The sequence below is a fragment of the Bombus vancouverensis genome, chromosome 16, assembly GCF_051014615.1.
Source record: "Bombus vancouverensis nearcticus chromosome 16, iyBomVanc1_principal, whole genome shotgun sequence".
NCBI classification, from domain to species: Eukaryota; Metazoa; Arthropoda; class Insecta; order Hymenoptera; family Apidae; genus Bombus; species Bombus vancouverensis.
The window spans coordinates 3673173-3687551 of NC_134926.1; the positions used below are offsets into that span (position 1 = coordinate 3673173).

At 39.0% G+C, this 14379-nt stretch overlaps 1 protein-coding gene and 1 long non-coding RNA gene across 11 annotated transcripts in view; one reads left to right on the forward strand and one right to left on the reverse strand.

The window, feature by feature from the left end:
* The window catches only part of LOC117163126 (uncharacterized), a 64186-nt gene that overhangs the window by 46601 nt on the left and 3206 nt on the right, over positions 1 to 14379 (forward strand). For 7 of the 10 annotated variants that reach the window (XM_033345167.2, XM_076625264.1, XM_033345168.2 and 4 more), the window contains 2 exons: positions 2943 to 3005; positions 6712 to 13202. In XM_033345167.2, the coding sequence (XP_033201058.1) occupies positions 2943 to 3005; positions 6712 to 6800 (152 nt within the window). In that variant the 3' untranslated portion in view covers positions 6801 to 13202. Of the gene's footprint in view, positions 1 to 2942; positions 3006 to 3419; positions 3706 to 6711; positions 13203 to 14379 lie in introns of those variants that run through there. The other 3 variants (XM_076625260.1, XM_076625262.1, XM_076625261.1) reach the window with 2 other exon arrangements.
* LOC117163141 (uncharacterized) lies at positions 429 to 2985 on the reverse strand. Its single transcript, XR_004465416.2, has 3 exons — positions 2660 to 2985; positions 2142 to 2353; positions 429 to 2053 (listed from the first exon to the last, which is right to left on the reverse strand). It is a non-coding gene; the product is annotated as an uncharacterized LOC117163141 (long non-coding RNA).

The following is a 14379-nucleotide window of genomic DNA, read 5'->3' on the forward strand; positions in this document are numbered from 1 at the left end:
CTTGAACAAACTTAATCTTGCTTCCCTTCGTCTTATCTCCGGGGCTGGAGATTTACTTGAAGACATTTTTTTTTAAACGTAAATACCAACTTCTTTCCTTTTATTCCTAAATAGAAAAATATACACGCCTACGTTACGTCTCACAGCTATAAAACTACCGAAAAAATTTTTATATGCTACGTTATTTATGTATGTTCTGTGTTAACGCGATGGGTAGACTGCAAATATTTATTCAATATCATGTTTATGAAATGTGTTTCATCTATTAAATATTAAAAGGTGTACTGTCACGTGCATTCTCTATATTTCGTGTCTTTTATATTTTAAATATATATATATTTGTGTACTGTATGTATTCTGTATACTTTTGTACATTTAAACTTCTCAAACATTCACATACTTCAATATGTTGTATATTTTTTGCATTCTGTACGTTACATGTATTCCGTGCATCAGTGTATCCCGTAAATTTTGCATAAGCACAGAGAAATCCGCAGTGCAATCGCAAGGACAGTTTTTTTTTTATTATTTAATTTGTACTTTACAATTTGTCCAGCTGGACATTTGGTAAATTTTTCTAACTTAATCGGTAAGTAACATGCGGATGGCTACCCCCAGTGAGATACCATCTTCGAATTTGATTGATTTATTTCTTTAGTGAGGTGAGTGTTTGTTTGTTAGGTTATGTTCTTTGTGAGATCTCTTGGACAAGGAAAGTAACAGTAGACGAAGGATAGAGAAAGAAAAGCGAGAGAGAAGCTCGTTTCGGTTGTTCAGAAAATTATCAATAGATTCGAATATCGCGAACAAAATCACTTGTAGCACGAATGCCAAACCCATTCACTCTCGCTATCTTTGGCTCGCAACGAACATAAAATTGCAACTAGTGTCGGCATCTTCGAGGAACGACTAAAAATACCGTATCGGCACGATCGACCGACTCCACGCTCTTTGTTTCGTTTCGATAGATCAGGTTTCTTTATTTTCATGGTTAAGCCATAAGTTGCGTGTTATCGTCTAGATTGTCACGTGCTAGATAATAGTAACGACACTTAACCATGGCATTGAATAAGAACCCTAGACACGACCATGACCTCGATCGAAGGTAACTCATTCGTTTCTCGCGCTCTTTTCCTCTTTTACCCTTTTGCTCGTTTGTTCGTCGTCTCTCTGTTGCTCTTTGTCATTCCTAAACAGCTATTGGTACAACCTTCTTTAAAGTCATCTAATGGGATGATCGTAATAACGAACTATTAATCAGAGAAAGAAATTCGTGGAAATGGGAAAGTCGAAATATTGTACGGAGAGATCGAATTACATGTTTGTAGGCGTGTTTGTAAAATCTATAATCTAATATACCCGGTGTCTCGGCTAAACGAATACCTGCGTTATCTACGATCGTACGAAAAAGCTTCTCAAGGCGAAGTTAAATCATACGAAGGGACTCGTGTAACGGTGGAAAGAATCTTCTCTCAGCTTCGTTTTTTCCCCCTTTTCTTCTCTTTCTCTTCTTCTCTTTAAGAAAGGAGATTTCAAGGTCATCGGTATTTCCTAAATAAAACTCTATCGTTTTCACGCTATGAATGTAATTTTCTATTCTCCGTGCAAAAGTATCAAAGTATTTATCTGTATTTATGAAATCAATTCTTAATTTTTTTTTTATTATTTAATTTGTACTTTACAATTTGTCCAGTTGGACATTTGGTAAATTTTTCTAACTTAATTGGTAAATAACACGTGGATGGCTACCCCCAATGAGATACCATCTTCGAATAATTCGATTTTAATTGAAATGTAGTGTACGAAAGGAGGAGAACAGAGACAAGAAGGGAAAACGGAAACGTAAGAGCGTCTTTGTTTTTCACACGACCCGAAAGTGTTACAAAATTAGGGTTAAAATATAAAAATTTCAACCAGGCATTTTCACGCACAGGTGCTTGAAAAATGTCTTGAAATTTCGCGAAGAGACGACCTTGAGGAAAAATCCGTTCGTTATATGCGTCCCTCGAAGCGGTTGAACTCTGTCTTGAGAAGATTCTTCATACGTATACGCCTATAAGTCGGATGTTTAGGTGATTTCCTTTAGCTAAAACGTACAATAGAATTCGTACAGTATCTAGAAAATTTACGATAATATTTACAACAGTTACACGGTGAAGATGAAATTTCCGTGACGTTATTCCACGATACGAAGCAAATAGGACAGCAGCGTTGAATTGAAACGGCGCCTTCGCTAGAAACCGAAGACACAGATCGGCCAGACTCTCCAACAATTTTATTTCCAATCGTCGCGTCGTTTACAAAGTTAAAGCTGTTGGCAAAGATCTCGCGTCCTGTCATCCAAAGCTAGCCGCTGAAACAAGATATGGAGAGGTTATTATTATCCTGCCAGAAATAGAGTGGCGAACGTATATACTGGTGGTTATTACTGGTGGCCGAATAAACTCTGGATGGAAAGGGAGCAAAGGACTCTGGTATGGCTTGGTTTAACGCTAAGACGATCTTAGAGAATTAAGAAGAAGTTGTGCGAAGCTGCGTAACCATTTGCACGTTACTTTACGAATCGATAGATTCTACGTGTAATCTGCTCGAAAGCGGCTTTAACTAGAAATGTTGCTCGTTAGGATCAGAGCGTGTCCTCGCTGTGTCGTGTTCTTACCTGGCATGCGGCAGCCGCTCGATTTTATTTGGTGAATTTTCAAGGGGAACACGCGCTGTACTTGAAGATTATCTGCAAACGTTGCTATACGAGTGATCTGGTACTCGCTTGTGTCCTTCGTACGCGCGTTTCTCCTCTTCCACGTTACACTTTTTAACTGCATTTATTTTTCGCTAGCTTTTGCGTAGTGATCTGTGGTTTCCCATTGCGTTCAGCCGTATAATTCGAAAGAAAACAATGTTTTCCATTTTCTTAGACCAGAACTGGTTTTCGCCTGTTTCAGGAAGCGGCAGCAAGGATGGCAAAAGTGGAAAGGACAATGCATCACCGTGTGGCCCATACGCAGGTAAGTTCGCGTTTTATATCCTCTGTCTGCCTTTGCCATACTTTTACGATTGAAATAATACATATCGGTAACTGGAATCCGAAGCTCGGACAGCTAAAATTGTCAAGTTGCGAAGATTTTTTTTTAATGATGAGTTCAACTCCAGTAATTGAAAGTTCACTTCATACGGTTCGAGTACTATACTCGTAACATGTTTTTTTTTATTTATTTATTTATTTAAATTTCACAATTTGTCCAGTAGGACATACGTATCATGTAATAATTTATTCGTTGTTCTTGCCACGAGTATTCCATTTTCACAAGCTATTTTCGCGCCTTCTGAGTATTCGAACGAATTAGAAGGAACGCTATCTGGTTTGCGTGACTTTTCTCTGTTCCTCAAAATCAAACAAATAATTCAAAGTTCTCGTGCAGTTGGAAATGTTGGGAAAGCTACGACTAATCCAAATGCAGTGAAAATTCTCTAGGATGAACGTCCGTAGCGCTGACTTAAGTAATGAAAAAAAGTCCCCTTCTCTCGGTGTATCGTTTCCCGAGGGATTTGCATGGAAGGCTTAAAGCTGTAATCTAAAAAACCTTTTATAAATAGAGTTTCGTTACTTTTTAAACAGGCGATGCACGAATAGCGCGGTAAATTATGTTGCAATGTAAATTATGTTTCGTATTAAAGAATATCCAAGCCGCTGGTCCAACAATAAAATACGATAATGAACCGAATAAAGTTCATCGTCATAAAATATGTAAATACAGTTGAAAAAGTGCAGCAAAGTCGATCCACGATTTATAATAAAATGAAACGGAGAGACGAAGAAACGAAGAAAAAGAGAGAGAGAGAGAGAGACTAACAATGAGTGGAATAACTAATTGAAAACGAGGCGATAAAATAATAAAATCACTATTAAATCATCGTGATAAAAACGCTGTTATGCTGGAATATTATTGTGCAATAGTGAGATTAATAATTTGACTCGTACTTTTCCGATCTGTGTAATTGTTCGAATTTCAGTAGTTTTTCTTTGCGTATAATTAAGAAGACGAATTGTTGATCCAAGTTTGGTGCCCTTCCTGTACCATACGATACGATTCGGTCATGTTCTATGCCACACGGATACTTATCCTTGTAAGTACTTGTTTGTAAGTTTTTTATTTTATCGCTGGTAGAGGGGGAACATGGCTGTGTGTGTGTGCACACGCATACATCTTTGCACACGTAACATGACCGGTACACACATGGCATTCCAAAATATCCATTCCCTTTCCACCAGCAGTTTACCAATGTTCGCCTCTAGCCTGAACAGCCAACAGCAGTTCTATTAATATTCTTTGGTTATTTTTGAAAAAGCTCTTCTTACCAAGAGAAACAGAACGAAGGATAGAGAAGAACTTTACGCACAAGCCAAACAACGTTTCCTTCAATTTGCCTGTAAAGGTGCAGGTCTACAGCGAGCTGAATAAAATTCAAGCGTAAACGAGACATGTAAATTCTATCGATTCTTTGACGATTGCTGGACTCTAGAAACACCGGAAGAATATTCGTCCGATCGTTGTAAAACGATCAACGAACAAATTGCTCGACCAACGTTTACGCTAAACGAGTGTAGGCGAGTGCTGCTCCTGCTCTCTCTACGTTCTATGGTCGTTTCGTCTAATCTTAACACTCTAAACAAAGACCTCGGAGAAGTATGTTCATTGCCACGACACGATTTCTCGCCAGTAACAAGCAACATCGCTGTCAAGTTCGGATAGTTTGGCTAGTCAAGTAACAGAGATCAGACACACCCAACAATTTGCGTGTACTACGTGCGCTACGTAGCTGCACACTATCGGTATTGATCCATACGCACCGTTCTCTCGTTCTCGCTCGCTTTATCCCTTTTCTCCGGCTCCTGGCATCGCAGAGATATGGCCTTCTTCTCGCGATTTCTTATCAACAACGAATACAGAGACAGTGGCATGCATGGATATTAACGCGGCTAACTGTATTCGTGAACCAGACCAGGATACCGGGACAAGAGTCGAGAACTTGGACCGATATGATGGTAACCAGGAGAACTTTAATCATTACAGAGAGATATAACAGAAGGATAGAATCGTTTCGTACGGATACAATGGAGTTTGTATTTTCCGAATATGATATATTCTCGAGCGAGATGGAGCACATCGAGAGATGGAGGAAGAGTATCCGCCGTGGCGACGGTCGTAGCTGGTTTTTAACGTCCGTCGATTCGAAGGAAAGGCCGGAAAGGCCGTCGATTATTATGCAGGCGACAGACAATTGCCAACGCTTCCCCTATTAACATATAGCGAGAGTAAAAACGTGGCTGAAATACACGACGCAGTTGGTGCGTCGCTCCAGTACCAGCTTTGCTTGTACACTCGGATTTTAATAATCCAATCGGATAAACAAGTATACGTACTATACTATATAACACGTGACGACAGAAAATTCAATTACAAAGCGAGCAATTTTTATCGGTAAAGAAATGCGGATGATTTGGATGGGTGTGGAAGTAGCATGTAAGAAAGAAAGAGTTTGGCTCGCTGTCCACGAAACGTCGTTTCATAGATTGCTCGCGGTAAATACGCTTTCATGCAACGATCGTTGCAAAGTAACGCGCACCTAGTCACGAAACAGCAGCGAACCGTTTTCGTTGTTACGCGTTTTCATTACGACGATTGACGTTAATATCGTCGAAATCGAGGCGCGCGTTCTCCAGCTGTTATAAACTAGCGTAGCGGTATAGGACGAGAGCGTTTTTCTCGTTGCTCGATATTTTAACGACGGGACAAAACGTATCTCGCTGTACATTTGGCAGACTACTGACGCCGGCGTAGACGTATCGTCGTCACGTCTGCACTCGTCTACACTGACAGGTATTGTCTGCGTTCATCGTCCGCCGACAGTCGACGAAACATGTATCTAGACATTCTACGCTGTTTGAGGGCAACGTCGTTTGTCCAGCAGGCGTCGATGAGTCGAAGATGCGATGGAGCAAGCGGGTTATTGAAATGTATCTTTGGAGAAATGTGACCATCGTCGACCCTAAAATACAAAGAAAAGACTACCTTAATCTTCTTAAATGCTGACTATTAATAGTCATTAATAAGTCAATAATAAACACCTGCTTTGTAGAATGTCCACTTGTAGAATTAGATATCGTGTAAATATAAATAATTAATTAATACGGCGAGACATATTGATTGACGTATTTGTTAGCGTATTAAAAAATGTATAGCACGATTTGGAAAAATGGGAGATGACCTTTGTTCGTTACGACACATCCACGATACGGCGGTACGTGACTTGCAGTGATTTCGATTTTACTTTCTTTCTTGGCCCGACGTTTTTCTTTTTTTTTTATTATTTAATTTGTACTTTACAATTCATCCAGCTGGACATTCGGTAAATTTTTCTAGTCTTGGCTCAAGTAAAGTAAAGTAGCAAATGTATCGTGTGACGATCGCACAGCGGGATCGTTGCCTCCCAAAAGAGGTGAAAAGCTCATTCTGCCTACAATTGCCCGCGAACGTTCCAATGGAAAAAGAAGATGCATATCTGCCGACAAATGTGAATTTGACTGTGTCTGTCAGTGTGGACTTGGCTTTATAATAGACTACGATTACGCTTCTACGAAGAGACGCTTGGTGGACAGTAAGCCTACAGATATATTAGGAGGGAAAGAGCCGCGTCATATTTTTGCTTTAGCTGCCGAATGCGGGGACGCGCCGAAGAAGAAAGGATTCTTCAAAGGTTTCTGGAAGAGGTCGCGTCATTATTCGCTGGAGAACCAATAGCCCAGGTTAGGCGGTAGGGTGACGGGCCAGCAACGACAGAGACAGGCGCCACGGCAACAGCACCATTATCGACACCACGTCGCTACGAGCGCTTTGACACACAGTGCTTGCTGTTGCATCGTCCAGTAACCTCGGTGCTGCTTCGTGGTAGATGCAGCGACAAGGTTCGCGTTCCTTCGTCCATTTCATCGAGCTTTTATTCCGCCCGATCGGTGGTCTCCGAGTCCAACAAGCTACGTCAGCCCGTGGGTAAAATCTTTTTGCGTATTAATTACGTTTCTCTGTCCCTCCTTGTTTCTTTTTTCTTCAACACTCTCCGACTATTCGGCTAAAAGATTTTCTTTCCATTCATTCCGTTTCTCGTTACATCCGGCCGTATGCGGTAATTAGGCTGTTTCGTAGATTATGCCACGAGCAGCAAAGGGCGGGTTCTATACGAAAAATAAGCCGAAAATGTAGAATAATATATTTTGATTTAAAGCCTTGTTTGTCTATTCTGCTTGACGCAATGCGATAAATATAAATCCAAGTAGGAGTATTAGTATGCAGCGAGATCCTTCAAGTCGAAACATAGACAACCTTGCAGAGTTGCTCGTATTTTTAATGCGGCTGTCTTTAATTTTCTACAGCAAAGAAACGCTTTTAAACTGTTCCAAGACAATCTGTAGTTTGATAGAATCGAGCAAGAAGAAATTAATTGGATGGAGGATTAGCCAAAATGTGTGTTAGAATTAAGGCCGCATGCGTAATAAATATATTTTAATTAATTAAACTCAAATTCTCCAAAGATCGAATAAATAGAGCTTGTGAAAAAACAAAAGAACGGTGTTCTACGTTTTCAACTTATTTTGTCGCATAGAATCGTCACTTGCTTGTTGGTCTTGCTTGTCTCGAGGTCGAGGTTGTACCATCAATTACAAGATAACCTGCAAATGAGATTACGCTACGTTACGTTTTCGTTACCATACTAAATCGTTTCGTTCCTCTCGCACAGCTCGTTTGCTCGTGCGAGCGCGTTGCTCGAAAGCGCGAAGCGGAATAGAAGCAACGAGGCAAAGTGCTGCGCGAATCGTGTCGATTTCGTCACCAGCTGGCGTTGTTCGAATCATTCGAGCAAGTCATAAATCGACTTTTGCTAAATCGAATCTATATCGAACTTAAGTCGTGTAAACAACATGAAGTACGCGATATAAAACAGAATTCGAGCAACGACACAGCGGCAGCAGTTGATCCGTTGACTCGTTCGTTTACTCTATTTATTTCTATTTCCTGAAACGCATAGAAGAAGAAAACCGACACGACACCACTATATAGCAAGATTTTTCAATGGTAAGATGGTTCGAATTTGCTCGCAAGACTTGTATACGCGCTGAGTTTCGCGTCACGAGCAGTTAAACGTTCGATAGTTTTTCCATTCGAGAGGTAAATCGCAAGCTTTGTACGGCTTAACCTAATTGTTAGATGGATTTCGATTAAACGAAACTTTTACTTTACAGAGGTAACAGCACCGATTAAGTCTTACGACTTATTATTAATGTCATCGGGGGTGGAAGGTTAGATCAGAGTCGATTGGAATGGGCAACTGCTTGATTAGTAAATGCCAAAAAGTACACGGTAGTCGGCTTTCTGATTGACGGACTCGATCGATAATCGACGATCATTGCGATTTATCGACGATCGGTCGACGAGTTGCGAGACCGATTGCGTGCATCAGAACACCATAGGCGTTTCTGTCCCATCATCTTCCTTGTGTGTATCCGACACGCCAGCACGTTTATAGAGAGCGAGCAAATAAACTATAAGTTATCAAGTATTCGAGTACTCGGTTATCTACGTACGTGTACTTTAGACGGCGTTTATTACTCGCGTATTATGGCAGAGGCAATAGAGAGAAAGAAGAGAGCGTAGAAAAACGCACGGAGGGACGAATACGTGCGGAATCATGACCATGTAAAAAGCAATCACATTGTATTTACTATACGTATTTATTGTTATTCGAGCAATTTGTAATTATACCAACGAAACGTTCCCTCTAGTTTCAACGTTACCATATAAATAACTATTTTTATTACGGCAATTCATTACCTGTATCATCATCATCATCATCGTCGTCATCATCATCACCACCATTGTTGTCATCCTCGTCGTTATTTATTTCTCATTTCTGTTGTTAAGTTGGTACGTATGAAATATGCCGTCCCGCCAAATAAGATTTCGATCGATATATTTATACGATTCAATGCTCTGTTTTAATGATTAATTAACGTCATTATTCCAGATTTATAAGAATTATCGGCTGAAAAATTCAGATCAATTTCTTCGGTTATAGCTTCTTTTTCGGTAATTTACGCATTGAAAGATTGCAAGATGGGATAAAAGTTGTGTTTAACTTTATCAAATACTAAATGTTGCTTTTCAGCAACTTTCGTGCCACTTTTTTTCAAAATTTAAGCCCATAAAAAATTACACAAACTTTCTGGCTATCTAGAAATAATAATAAAATTTTCGTATATTTATTATAAATTTCCTTACATGAAAAATTACGTTAAACTTACATGATTTATGGTAAATTTTATAATATGTTTGATAATTGACGATAGATCAAAATTGAATGGATGGTATTAGAGCGCCAAATTTGAATTTGAAGAAACATTTCATACGCTCCAACTTAATACATATAATTAGTACCAATAACCACTTTCGTCGCCACAATTGTTGCCACTGTGTTTTATTTATATCCTTTCCTCCTTTATTATCATAATTCTTCCCTTTTAGTCGCCTTTCACGGCACGCAGGGATTGCATATCTGGGCCTATCGAGTTCCTGAACCTAAAAGGACTTACTATTGTAATATTAATATTATTATTGCTATTTATTTGAATTATTATCGTAGGGTTGTTGTTACGATCATTGTTATTACCATTGTTAATCCTGAAACGCTATCACCAAAATGATAATGCTTATGCAGAGAACGTTGAAACACGCAAGTGAAACGCAAGAGACGATAAATGCGTTATCGTTACGAAACGGTAATCAGTGTTATCTAGAACTAGCGGTTGAATTACTTACTTACTTGCTTACTTACTCAATTACTATTATCGATAATCCTCTATTTGTATGATATATAGAAGGCGAATTAAGATTATATAGCCAGTAATGTAACAAAATGGTCACGATAATAACGATAACTCTCGCGAAAATTACATCTAGTAGAGAATTGGAAAATTCGATATAGGATGTAGCAGACGACATTCTCCTCTCGAATTATCGACAAAGTCGATTCCAATCGGAAAATTGCTTGAATGCCAAAGATTGCCTTCGCAATATATCGCCAACTCGGCCAACGCATACAAACCTATAGAAAATCACATTTCTTGGTATTTGTTCGAATTTCATTTTACTTCGATTCTTTATGCAATTTTGTACGAACCCCTAAGTGCAAATTTTAGTCGATCAATCGAACGAACAATCGTTTCCCTTTCTCTTTCATTTCCTAATTCCTGTTCCTTTCCTCGTTTCAAGCGCCAACCAAACGCAACAACGTGAATTTCTCCATCGTGTTCGTGGTCGTGATCGTTGTCGTCGTCGTCCTTCGAAATACGCGGAAACAGAATTTCCCTATGAATCGTGTTCATCGTGGAAACATGTTTGCACGTCGTTTCACTTTGTAGGTTATTTAAAACGTATTTTTAATAATCGTATCGTTCGCGGCTTGTTCGATATATCGAATACAGCGGAAGTCGTTGGAACGATTACGAGGGCGATAACACGAGCACGTGACTTAAAAGGACGCTGGAATTTCAAGGAAGAGGAAAGAAGAAATAAGACAGAAGAAAACGAAAGAAAGAAAGAAATGTGGCAATCGTCGCTCGGCCGCAACATAGGTTATGATACCGCTTTTTTCTCCCTGCGTGATATATTTATTTATTTTAACGCGGTTTTATTACACACTCTATGTATAGTGGCACTTGTAAATAACGATCGCGAATCATAAGGATACGTGACAAAGGAACGCAAGAAGAGAGCAACTGTTCCGCGATCTTTTCGCCGTGAAAAGATCGAGCTAGGACTGTGAGAACGATGGGCATTCGAGATACGCATCGGCCGCGTGCTAGTTGTTGCTACCGCTGCTGTTGCTGCTATTGCTGTTACCGTTGCTACTGTTACTAAGTACTACAGTTACAAAAACCCGAGGGCACGCTGGCCGCTTTGTCGCACATTCGTTGACATGCATGCACACCTATCTAATAAGATAACTTAAAAGGTAATCTAATAAAGGTTAATGCTACTTAAACTTAATGCCATTTAAACGAACGTTTGTAAAGCAATCTTAGTCCCAGCGTTGCGCGGTATGCTATATCTCATTTCACGCACACGCGTGTACGTGTTCAATCACTTTTTTCAACGGTGTCTTCTGTTCTCTTCGTCATCTTCCATCATTTTCTTCTTTTTCGTCTTCTTCTTCCTCTTGTTTGCTTCTGCCCCTGCCCCTGTTCTCTCCCTTTCTCTCCCTCTTATCTGCGATTTCAACAAAACAACCGTTGTTTCCCTCGAACGGGTAGTATCGTGAAATAATCACCGCTAGCCGTGGAGACCCCATTTGGAAAGGAGAGAAGCACCGAAATGCCTAAACTTTCTTGACAAATAGCCAAGAACAGATAGAACGAAGAACGAGGGGAAAGATGGATTTCTTCGGAAGAAAATTTCGAATGTTTCGAAACGAGTCGAGACTAGTCGAGGGACTCATTCGTGTTTCTCGTGTTAAATATGCGTTAAATACGACGGAAAAATGTGCACGATACTCGTGTAACACAGATCTTGAACATTTTAATCCCGGTAACAGGTGAGACATTTCGTAAGCTAAGTATCGAAACGTTGTCACCCGTATTAACCTTTTTCACATGTGTTCTGAACATGATTGTATTCGAGAAATTCCAATACATCACCGATAGAATAAGAGACGCACACTGTGCACGCTAAAGCCAAGTTACCGAAGTTGCCGGGCATGTAATACGATACGATACGATATTCGTGTACGCCATTATCAAATCCACTGTTGTTTAACTAGCCACGATGTTAAGACCGGTTCGTTGGGCGCATCGTTTCTTCTAGTCTTTGTCTCCCTGAATGAAAACGAGCGTCGTGTACAAGTTGGAAAAGAAACGGGTCAAAAGCGGAAACAAACTCGGGTAAATAAAATGTGTATGCTTCGCGTAGTTTTAACGATTTGTAGATTACACAGAGTAGATGGACAAAGTCTGTGAAAGGACTAACGCAAACGAGGAGAACATTTTAGTACAAATTCGATAGCTTTATCGTTTCATCGTTGGAAGAACAAGGATTAAAGGTACTAAAAAAGAAAGAAAAGAATAAAAAAGACGATATGGCAATAAATGAGTAGCGCAAATGCACGAACGCAAGATTACGAATGCACGATTAGGAAAGTCATTCGACGAAATCAAGCGCTCGACGCCTCGGTACTAATATCGACCATATTTCGTGAATTACGATCCAAGTCTTTCCTTCGAATTCCGTATATACGTAACATTTATCCGAGACCATCCGTTCGTTTGTATCTTATATATATATATATATTATATATATATTGATATATATATATATATAGATATATCTATATAATTGTTCTCTCCACCGCAAAAGGCTTGCGCCTCTCATTCTGATCTTTCTAGTCGTTATTTATGACAGAAAGAGATTTGGAGAATCATCCAATTATTTACTCTGAGATGCGAATCGAATAAATTTCGCGAGAACGATCTAAAAATAGTAGGCTATAAAGCGTTGATTGATAGAAAATATAAAAGTGTGGCGATCCTGGTCGCTGTAATTAGAAGTAATGTTTTTTAAGATGAAACAAAATCAATGCGAGTAAGCGAGAGCGATTTTTATGTAAATTTTCTTGATAATTTTGTAAAAAGTTTTATTTAATCTTCTAATCTACCAATAAATTAAATAACGGTTTATAAATTAAGATGAACCGATATTATATATATATATATATACACACACGCACATATGCATGTACACGTATACGATGATATGCAGGTTATCCCATTCTCCGATTTTTTTGAAATAAGAACGTTTAGTAAGATAAACAACATCAAAGGCTTCACGAGTTAGAACACCAAAATAGATATCTTCTTCGGTACACAGCCATTTGTTTCGCCCTTCCTTTCCTTTTGTTTTGTTTTTTTTTTTTTAATAAAATCAACAAAATACGATCGAAGATCTACGTATTTGCAGGAAATTAATTTTATTAAACAAAAAAATAAACAAAATTTTAGTACTATCGAGTACCATATTTCGAAAGTAAAAATAACATTTACTCCCTTGTATGCTTGGTGGCTTTGATGCCGTTTATTCCAATAAACGATTTGTTTTTCACGCTTGATTTACAGGAACCTCTTCCCTTTCACTTTAGCTCTTCACCCAACTCCTTTAAGACATTGGGAAACAATGAAACACGCTGTATATATGCACTACATGAGAAATCTCTATTCCACGTACAGGTAAGTGTAATTTCCCAATAATGTATGTTAAATATCATTTTGAAACGAGAATAAACGCGTCCAGAAACCGAGAACCGGAAGTTACATACGCGTGATTTAATCTTATTCGTGGTCGCGGAAGGACGCGGTTTTTATCGTTTATTTTATCACCGCGAGATATGCAGTCGTGAGGCATAGAATTCTACGATAATTTCTCTATTTTGAACGTTATTCGAATGAATGAAAACAAAAGGTGCTTCATTACACCGCTTTATACAAATTTATTGTTTCCTTAAACATTATTCGTGTGTCACGATTCTGAAGATTCTTCTTGTCGACATTTGCAAAAAAATCTTAAGAGCAAGTATATCGGCTTTACAAAGTTATATACCTAATTTTAACCAACCAAATGTAGCCCTCTCTTTCTTTTTCTCTCTCTATCTCTCTCTCTCTCTCTCTCTCTCGCTCTCATGCGCACAGGCGTCCCAGCGCGCGCGTGCTCGACACGCACGCAACACCCTCACTCATCCCCCTATCCCACCCGCTTTTGCTTTCTATTTCTGCCTTTCTTGAACCATAAACATCGACCATCTTCCGGTGTACATATTATTTTTTCAAAAAGTCGAAAGTGGTTTTATCGGCCGTTGAGTTCGATCCAGTTTCGATAAGACACGAAAAATGTAGTACGTATGTATATAATCGTCGCATTGTTGGTCTCGATATAACGAGAACGATTTTTTTCCCATAAAACGTAAGGATCTCAAAATATATATTATATATATGTGTATATATATATATCCTTTTCCAAACAAAAAAGTAAAAGCTAAAAGCATGAGGCGGATGCGAATATTTCAACGACGCCTGGGAGTTACCTTTTTATTACAATTATTACTTCAATGTTTATTCCTTATTTTGTTATCAATAAAAATCGTTACATAGTAGTTTGGGTTGCTGCTTGACACCAGCCGAATCGACAAGCAACCAGTTATAATAATAATAGTAGCAGTAATATTACAGTAATAATAAATGATAGCGGTATCGTGTATTAGATGTGTGTGTATGTGTGTGTGTGT